Source organism: Cydia pomonella, chromosome 17 (genome assembly GCF_033807575.1).
Source record: "Cydia pomonella isolate Wapato2018A chromosome 17, ilCydPomo1, whole genome shotgun sequence".
NCBI classification, from domain to species: domain Eukaryota; kingdom Metazoa; phylum Arthropoda; class Insecta; order Lepidoptera; family Tortricidae; genus Cydia; species Cydia pomonella.
In genome coordinates, this window is record NC_084719.1 from 8,559,026 (window position 1) to 8,569,426 (window position 10,401).

The 10,401-nt window shown below is 43.0% G+C and overlaps 1 protein-coding gene across 1 annotated transcript; it reads left to right on the forward strand.

The window, feature by feature from the left end:
- Positions 1-4,982: 4,982 nt before the first annotated feature.
- LOC133526929 (uncharacterized) lies at positions 4,983-6,624 on the forward strand. The gene is made up of 2 exons (XM_061863789.1): positions 4,983-6,107; positions 6,485-6,624. Exons 1-2 carry the CDS (start codon positions 5,103-5,105, stop codon positions 6,488-6,490), a joined length of 1,011 nt encoding a protein of 336 aa, XP_061719773.1. The 5' UTR covers positions 4,983-5,102; the 3' UTR covers positions 6,491-6,624.
- The last annotated feature ends 3,777 nt before the right edge of the window (positions 6,625-10,401 follow it).

Here is a 10,401-nt window from a genome sequence, read left to right on the forward strand (position 1 = left end):
GAACAGTTTAGGCCTTATATAGAGGGCAGCCATTTCAAGGTGATATCAGATCACAGTGCGTTGCAGTGGCTGCATAAAAATAAAGACCCTCACGGACGGCTGGCAAGATGGGCCATGCGCCTGCAACAGTTCGATTATGAAGTCGTTTTTCGCAAGGGTAAACAAAACGTCGTGCCAGATGCATTGTCGAGGGCATTGGACACGGAAGACTTGGCTGTGTTAGAAATTAGGCCAGAGTACAAAGATGCCTGGTACACATCACAGGAAGAGAAGGTCCTCAGTGGACAACATTCAGAGGATTGGCAGCTTAGTCAGGATCGTCTTTGGAAGTATTTAAAATTAAAACAATTCCCCGATGAGAGGTATAGTTGGAAGTTAGTAGTTCCCGAAGCGTTACGCAATCAGGTGTTGAAAGAGTGTCATGATGATCCATTAGCTGGACATTTTGGTGCTAAGAAAACGATTAATAGAGTCAGGCAGCAATATTACTGGCCCTCCCTCATTGGCGATGTGAAAAATTATGTTAGGAAATGTGAGATCTGCGCTAGTCACAAATCTTCACAATTGTCACCATGTGGCAAAATGGGTCAGCAGAGGGAAGTAACGGGTCCATTTCAAATTGTTCCCATGGACTTGATGGGTCCGTTCCCACGTTCTAAACAGGGAAACACAATGTTGTTAGTGGTATCATGCTGGTTTAGCAAGTTTTCTTTGTTGTTTCCTTTACGCAATGGTAAAGCATCTAATATTGTAAAAATCCTGGAGGAACAGGTTATATTACTTTACGGCCCACCAGATGTCATTATTTGCGACAATGGCAAGCAATTTGTTGCGAACCAGTTGAAGGAACTGGCCGAAAACTACAATATAGACTTGTGGTATACACCGTATTACCACCCTCAGGCAAATCCCACGGAAAGGGTTAATAAGGTTATTGGGACTGCCATAGCCTGTTATGTAAAAGATAATCATAAAGAATGGGACAGGTACATACACCAGATAGGACATGCCATGAGAACGGCAGTTCACGAAGTCACAGGAAGGACGCCCTCGTACCTATTCTTTGGGCGGGAAACCTCGGTGCAGCGAGATAAATGTAGGCAATTTCAAGAGAAGGCCCCATTGCAATGCAATAGACAAGGCTTTGAGGCATATATCAAAGCAAGGGACGAGATCTACAGTGATGTTCGAGAACGACTCAGGAAAGCCTATGAAGTGAATTCCAGTCACTACAACAAACGGCGCCGAACCTGTGAATACACAGAAGGTGACATGGTATGGTATCGAAAGAAACTTCTCTCAAACGCTGCGAAAGACATAATGTCAAAACTATCGCCTAAATTTGACAAAGCCATAATAGCTCAGAGGTTATCGACGGACGTTTACAGATTGGTAAGCTTAAGAGGCAAGGACTTAGGAAAATGGCATTCATCGGATCTTAAGCGTATGGCATGAATCCGGGTCGGATTCTCCTGAGGAGGGAGGATATTGTAATGATTGTTTACTCAATCTTGAGATAGATGTCGTACGGGTCTTAGAGATCGCTAGTTTTGCGCATTGATTCACGTCAGTTGGTGATTCTTACAAAATGAGGGTGGCGAGAGAAAAGATCCGGTCCGGCGAGTGAATGTCACTGTGTCCGCGGATAAAATTATAATGAAATAATTTAGTTTTTAGTGCAATTTGGTTGTAAACTAATTGAATTTTGGTTCAGTAATTGCTAAAATAAGTGCACAATCGTTATCCAGACAGGGGGTAAGTGTTTTTGCCTGCAATTGTTATAGTATGTGAATGCAATTCGCTCGACCTAAATGTAACTTGTATTCACATACTGTCATTGTGTTGTTCACAGCCTTTGAGGAACGCCCCTTATGCACACGGTGATTAAACGTGTATCAAATATAATAATCAAGACCAGAAAATTAAATGAAGGGCTGACGAGACGTTCGTTCATAAGAACACTAAATTCGCCGCTGTCAACAACGGGCTGTTGGTTCGGCGGTTCAGACGTCTGGTCGAAATATTACGCGCTATTTTTGTCTTGGGTTCGATCCTCAGCACACGAGGACTTTTTGTGTTTTTGTTTTCTTTCATTTTGTTTTTATTTTATTTTTATCTGGTTTTGTTTGCTACCCGTTACAGAACATTAAGTTTTAATTTAAGTTATCCTGTATTTACTATTTTGGATTTATGTTTTGTTTTTTTTTGATTGTATACAAATGCTGGCTAAAGGACCTAATTGGAAATCCTAATTTGATTTGGCCAGTTCTTTTAATTTCTGCTTTCGCTGTGCTAGATTACTTTCCGCACTACTTAAACTATTGTTTAATAGTTGTAAAATATATATACATATATAAATATAAATATTTGCATGTGGAAGCTCAAATCTTATTTATCTCTTTTTGTTAAGAACCTGACTCATTACAATTTATTTAAAGAGTGCGCTAAACATAATTTACAGTATAGAAATACCAAGACTACTCCACAAAAAAATTAAAACTCAAAATTTGCAATTGTGGCGCCATCTAATGAGGTTTAAGCTTTGGGTAACCTAGTCGAACCACCTTAAATATAAAAATATTGGTTTACAAAATTATATTATATTTATAATAGTTTCAACAACTAACATGTTTAAAATAACACTTGCACTGTCTGGACTGTCAAAATCGCTGCCAACTTATCTTGGTCTGACTCTAACAAAGACAACGCAGTACGAAGCAGAGAAGTATGCTCTACAACACAATGACCCGCTTAACGGCCCATTTATCGTACAATCGGATTATATTGACAATTCAAATTAAATTCAAGGATATTAACTTTGCATTAACTCGACGATCCCACTATTAGAGCTGTAACAGATGGGCGTACCGGACTGGTCCGAGGCCTGTTCAATCCAGTGAAAATGAGATCGAGAAAGAAATAAGCTGACCGGACCAAGGTTGCGGTCCCGTACGGTCGTCTGTTATTCGCTATGTGCACGACTGTCACGCGACATAGCATGACTAGCTTCGGCAAATAAACGGAAAAACGCCAATTCACTACATCTTATAAAACTACTCCAAAACTAAAAACTAGCGGCGGCGATGGCTGAAATGGTCTGGCAATGTTGATTATCAATTTTTAACAATATTTTGTAAAAAATACATAAAAATCAGCCATGAGAACATTAAGAAAAGTTAGTAATATTTTTAGATTTAACAACTGGAGATGCTTTTAAGAGCTTACCCCTCCGTAGAAATAGCCATACATTTGACGTGCCCCTCCCCCGTAAAAATCGGCAGAGTGTTTTGTACACAAAATTACAGCCAAGGCGTCTTCAGTTATAGCACCTTGTACCGGACAAATGGCCAATATAGCAAGTATGCAGACATTTTAAAAGTAGCACTTGTTTTCTCATTACTAAAATGTATGGGATAATAATCCCATACATTTTAGTAATGAGAAAATAAGTAAGGTTTGGCGGCTCTGAGGGCCTACCGCCAACCACGTTCGACATGTTACCTCTCTGTCACACTTACGTACAAATTTACTAGTTCGACAGAGAGGCAACACGTCGAACGTGGTTCGCGGTAGGTCCTCGGGCTATAACCACGAAAATCGAAGTTCGTCAATTGCGGGGATTTGCGTAAAAATCGGCAGAGTGTTTTGTACACAAAATTACAGCCAAGACGTCTTCAGTTATAGCACCTTGTACCGGACAAATGGCCAATATAGCAAGTATGCAGACATTTTAAAAGTAACACTTATTTTCTCATTACTAAAATTTATGGGATAATAATCCCATACATTTTAGTAATGAGAAAATAAGTAAGGTTTGGCAGCTCTGAGGGCCTACCGCCTACCACGTTCGACATGTTACCTCTCTGTCACACTTACGTACAAATTTACAAGTGCGACAGAGAGGCAACACGTCGAACATGGTTCGCGGTAGGTCCTCGGGCTATAACCACGAAAATCGAAGTTCGTCAATTGCGGAGATTTGCGTAAAAATCGGCAGAGTGTTTTGTACACAAAATTACAGCCAAGACGTCTTCAGTTATAGCACCTTGTACCGGACAAATGGCCAATATAACAAGTATGCAGACATTTTAAAAGTAACACTTATTTTCTCATTACTAAGATGTATGGGATAATAATCCCATACATTTTAGTAATGAGAAAATAAGTAAGGTTTGGCGGCTCTGAGGGCCTACCGCCAACCACGTTCGACATGTTACCTCTCTGTCACACTTACGTACAAATTTACAAGTGCGACAGAGAGGCAACACGTCGAACGTGGTTCGCGGTAGGTCCTCGGGCTATAACCATGAAAATCGAAGTTCGTCAATTGCGGGGATTTTTCTCTCTCGCTCTAATTACGTCTTAGTGAGAGTAAAAGAGAAAGATCCCCGCAATTTGCGAATTTCGCTTTTCGCGGTAGACCCCTGAGACCTTGCTCTAAGTAGTCGGTGACTTACTAAACGCAATGGAGTGCCGGCACTTCATTGAGGTGCGGAACCATTTTGTTAGAGATGCCGACTCTATATAGTACTATACCTCTATTATGGATCATACTTAACCCGTTTTTTTTCAGATTAGAAATTTTATAACTTCAAAAGCAGTGGTAACTTTTTTCCGCCTAAATTAAATCTAAGTAGCTAACTATGCACTGAATTGTAGTGTCGTTTACATATTATTGTACCGCAATATTAAATATCATAGGAAAACCCTCTAGCATTTCCGAAGAAAAAGTTAATTTCCACTACTTTTGTTCTTAGAAAAATTATAATTAAAAAAAAAACGGAGTAGGTAGCTAAGAAAAATAAAATATAATTATGTAGACATCTAAAAGAAATAAAAAACGGCCAAGTGCGAGTTTGACTCGCGTTGCAAGGGTTCCGTACATCACACGATTTTTCTCTCTGGTGCATCTCTGCAAAATGTAAAACCTCACAATGGACTTAATATAACTAAAACCGACTGTTATATATGGGTATATTCATATATTTGTAAGAAGTGGGTAGCAGTCGCGTAATAAATACTTGTCGAGCAACACGTCTTTTATTTAACAGTGGCGGCGAATGGTAAAATTATAGTGCAATACAGTGTTTTTATCCACAAAAATGGCTGGCAAAGGTAAATTTTCGGAGTTTGATGTGAAAACGGGGAATTGGACTTTATATTGCGACAGGTTAGACATGTACTTTTTAGCTAACGGCGTTACGGACGATTTGAAACTAGCAACCTTGATCGCGAACGTAGGTGAAAGTGCATATGAATTGATAGTGAATTTATGTAGTCCGGACAAGCCATCTACATTAACTTATGCTAAAGTGGTGAGTTTAGTGAAAGAACACTTAGAACCCGTACCATCGGCGTTAGCGGAACGTTACAAGTTTCGGCAATGCAGGCAACAAAATGGCCAGTCTATTGCCGAGTACGTGGCCACGTTAAAACAAATGGCGAGGTTTTGTGACTTCGGTAGCGGGCTAGAAGAGAACCTACGGGACCAACTCGTGTGCGGGATTACCAGTGACGCGATTCGACAGAGGTTATTTGCGGATAAAAAACTCGAATACAGTAAAGCGGTACTAATAGCGACTACAATGGAGTCGGCGGAGAAAGATTCTAGTGCGGTAGAATCTCCGGTGATAGGAATGCACTACAATGCCAGCCAGATTGGAAAAAAACAGTGTACGGCGTGCGGCGACACGAGACATGAGCGCTTCGCGTGCAAATTTAAGGATTACATATGTGACACGTGTTCGCGTGTCGGGCATTTGAGGCGTGTGTGTCCTGAAAAGGAGGGGCACAGAGCTAGGGCAAGACCGGGAGCGACTAAGAGTTGGGGAACCAGTCAGGAGCACGGAAGTGGCTCTGGAAGCCACGGCTACAACGAGAGGGCATTGACCGGCCGTGGAGGCAGCACGGCGGGCAGGAGGCGGCGAGGCGCGCGCACGGGCGCGGCGCTCGCGCGCCATCACTGCATCCGGGGGCACCCCGATCCGGCCGAGGAGGCTAGCTGGCGCGACAACGGAGGCGAGGGCTCGGGTGCGGGCCTTAGCCGGCGCACGGACAGCGACGACGAATGGCCCATATATCAAATGGGACTAAGTCAATATCCACCGGTATGTATGGAGATACTTGTGCAAAATAGGCCATTAATCATGGAAATTGATACCGGATCTCCCCTTTCGTGTATAAATAATGACACTTATCAAAAAAATTTTAGTCAACTAGAATTAAAAGAGTGCCGCATACGGTTATTTGCTTATAATGGTTCCCGTATTTATCCATTAGGCTTCGTCGAAGTAGAAGTGTCATTTAACGACTGTGTTAAGAAGCTAGATTTGTATGTGATAGATAATGGAACCACTAATATATTAGGACGGCAATGGCTTGCCGAGTTAGATATTCAGGTTCCGCGAATAAAAGTATTAAGTGTCAATAAGCTGGTGAAGGATTATGGGAACCCGTCTCTTACTATGAATGACATCCTTTCCAGGTTTAAAGATGTGTTCGACGGAACCCTGGGTTGCTTCACCGGCGGGCGGGCCACGCTGCAGCTGCGCGAGGGGGCGGTGCCTGTGTATTGCCGGGCGCGACCTTTGCCCTACGCGTTACGTCAGCGCGTGGATGCCGAACTGGACGCCATGCTGGCGGCGGGCGTCATCACACCGGTCGACCACTCGGACTGGGCGACACCGCTGGTGGTGGCGCACAAGGCGGACGGCGCCATCAGACTGTGTGCGGACTACAAGGTTACGCTAAACAAGGTACTAATGGTAGATAGATATCCCGTGCCCAGGATTGACGATCTGTTAAGTAATATTAGTGGCTACAAATATTTTTCCAAGCTTGATCTATCACAGGCCTATAACCAGATTCTTTTGGATGATACGGCAAGTTATACGGTGGTTAACACACACAGAGGTTTGTTTCAATACAACCGTCTCGTTTATGGTTTATCCTCCAGTCCAGGCATATTTCAGAGGATCATGTTAAATTTGTTCAAAAATATGCCCCATGTCGTTGTCTTTCTAGACGATATATTGATCGCTAGTAAAACGATACAAGAGCATAATCAACACATACAGGAGGTTTTGCACATATTGCAAAGTAACGGGTTAAAAGTAAAAAAAAACAAATGCGAGTTTTTTGTTGATGAGGTTAAATATTTAGGTTTTATTATAAATAAGGACGGCGTTAGGGTTGACACGGATAAGATAGCACCCATTATTAAAATGTCGCCTCCCACCAATATTTCCGAATTAAGATCGTTTTTGGGCATGGTGAACTTTTACGGGAAATTTATTAAGCATTTAAGTGACATTCTGGCCCCTCTATACGAGTTGCTTCGTAAAGGTAAACATTGGGTGTGGGGTGGCAGGCAGAATGACAGTTTCATTAATGTTAAGAAGGCCTTGTGCAGTGTGGAAGCCCTGGTACACTATGATATGCGCTTGCCATGCCTGGTGACATGTGACGCGAGTGGACACGGCATTGCAGCGGTCCTGGCTCAACGCGGCAGCGACGGGGTGGAGCGCGCCGTGGCGTATGCATCGCGCGCGCTGACGGCAGCGGAAATACATTATAGTCAGGTGCATAAAGAGGCGCTGGCCATCGTCTTCGCCATAAAAAAATTTCACCAGTATTTGTACGGCCGTAATTTTGTTCTCCGCACCGATCACAAACCACTAGTTACGATTTTTGGGCCAAACTGTGGTGTTCCAACAGCCGCCGCGAGTCGATTACAAAGGTGGGCTATTTTATTATCGGCGTATGATTTTACTATTGAATATGTTCGTAGTGATCAAAATACCGCGGATGCCTTATCTCGCATGATACAGGGTCATCGTGACAACGGGGTTCAGGAGCGCGACGAGGTTCCTGAACAGACGTATTTACATTTTGCCTCGGACGCGATGTTGCTAGACTATAAGCTGCTACGTAATGAAACCTCGAGAGACGTATTACTGAGTCGGGTTTTGAACTATTTAAAAGATGGGTGGCCATTAGTCGTGGAGGTTAGAGAGTTAAAACCGTTTTTAAATCGCAAAAATGAACTATATGAGGAACTCGGGTGTATAATGTGGGGTCACCGGGTTGTTATACCAGAGGCATGTAAAGAAAAAGTGTTGCGGGAACTACATGAGCCACATATGGGTATTGTCAAAACCAAGGCTTTAGCAAGAAGCTACGTGTGGTGGCCCGGCATTGATGAGGCGGTGGAACGCGTTTGCCGCGCGTGCGTCGTATGTGCCGCGGTGGCGGACGCGCCGCCGGCCCACGAACCGCGCCTCTGGCCGTGGCCTGAACGTCCTTGGGTACGGTTGCACGCCGATTTCCTCGGTCCATTGGCTGGTGCAAAATATTTAATAGTAGTAGATTCGCATTCAAAATGGATAGAGGCAATTAAAATGTCAGGTACGTCAGCGAGTTACGTAATAGATGTGTTTAGAGAAATGTGGGCGCGTTTCGGTTTACCCAAACAGCTGGTGACGGACAACGGTCCCCCATTTACGAGTACTGAATTTCAGGGTTTCCTGGCCAGTAATGGAGTTGAACATATTTTAACCGCACCTTACCACCCAGCGTCGAACGGGGCTTGTGAGTCAGCGGTAAAAATATGTAAAAAGGTAATTAAAAAAAGTATGGAACAAGGGACTAATATTCATACGGCGTTAAGTAGATTCTTGTTGAACTACCGGAATACCCCCCATTACGCCACGGGTTACCCTCCAGCCAAGCTCTTGCTAGGTAGGTCACTTCGAGCCAGATTAGACTGCTTAAAACCAGAGCTGGCGTCACGAGCGCACGAGCATCAGGACCGCATTAGGAAGCAGGCAAAGGGGGTACAAAGAAGTTTTCAAGTAGGGGATTTAATTTGGTATAGGAAATTCGGTACTAATAACACTAAATGGTGCCCGGGGCGCATTGTAGAATGCCTTGGCGGTACAAACTATTCGGTTAAGGATGAATCTGGAACGGAAACGGTACATAGGCACGTAGATCAAATTAGGTCGAGAGTGATAGATCAAGCTGGGCAGAACAGTCCAATTAATAATCCTCACGATACATCACAACATCGAAGTTTAGCGTATCCTTTACCCTCCACCGGGCCAGCGGGGGGGCCAGAAGGAGTTGATGATGATGACGCTGCGGCCGGTAATGCACAGGTCGCGCCGAGTGAGACACAGCCAAATATTGTAATGAACCCGCCCGCGGCAGGTCAAGCAACTCCGGAGTTACTGGTGGCTAACCGCCCAACAAGAACGCGGTTCCCACCAATAAGATATGGATGGTCATAAGAAATACTATAATTCGTAGGAAGGTTTTTTTTTAAATTGTGTATTATGTCATAGGTTAATTGCATGAAACATGGCCCTTCAGGCGAATACTAGAACTAAATACCTAAATTAGTTTTTTTTAAATCTTTTAATTGAGTAAAATACATTATTTAATTGGTACTTTGCAATTCTCTTTCTCCCATTATATACAGTTAATTAAATACCTAACTACCTATTAATACGTAATATGTAATCAGTACAATAAATCAATAATAAACGAGTTGTAAGAACAGAACTAATAACGCAGGGTTAACAGGAAAACATGTGGTTCTTCACATGATGTAATCTTGGTTTAATAATAAGCACAAAATAAGTACATGTATATCCGCCAATAAGTCCAATTAGGCTGTTAGTGTTTAAATCTTTTTGGAACTATGCGTCAATGTCCATAAATGATGGTGCTTAATGGTTACGTTAATGACAAAGAAAATTATTGTAAACTTAGGGTGAAGGTGATAATAAGTAGTTAGGTAACATCATTTTTCTAAATGTATACCTACTTAGTTGTACATCATTAACTTTTCTCGTAATTTTAGTCTATAGTGTGTCTTATGTTAATAACGTAATTTAATAGCTGTATATGTTTTCCCCCCTCATAGCCTCACGTAGGTAGCACACTATACTTCACTTTAGGGGTGGTTTTAGAATAAGGGTGAAGGTGTTATATATGGGTATATTCATATATTTGTAAGAAGTGGGTAGCAGTCGCGTAATAAATACTTGTCGAGCAACACGTCTTTTATTTAACACCGACTACAAAAAAATCCGCCCCACATATCTACCTATATCAGGCGTCGCCCGACTATATTAAGATTATCAAGTACCTACCACGAGACGAGAGTATCGGATCACAAGCAGAGCACCCTGTAAGTTGCCCCGTTAATATGAGAGCCCTTTGGTGCCCATTGTGCCCAAGACTACGTCAGCCTTCGCCCACCTCTTCGAGTAGGTATGAGGATTCAGAACACCGTAGGCGCCTGACACTGGTCTGCGCGCAGCGCGTCTCATGCGTCAGGCTTATCAGTCGAAGGGTCAAGGGCGCTTCAAGCGCTGCAGGCGAGGGCGCCCCTGG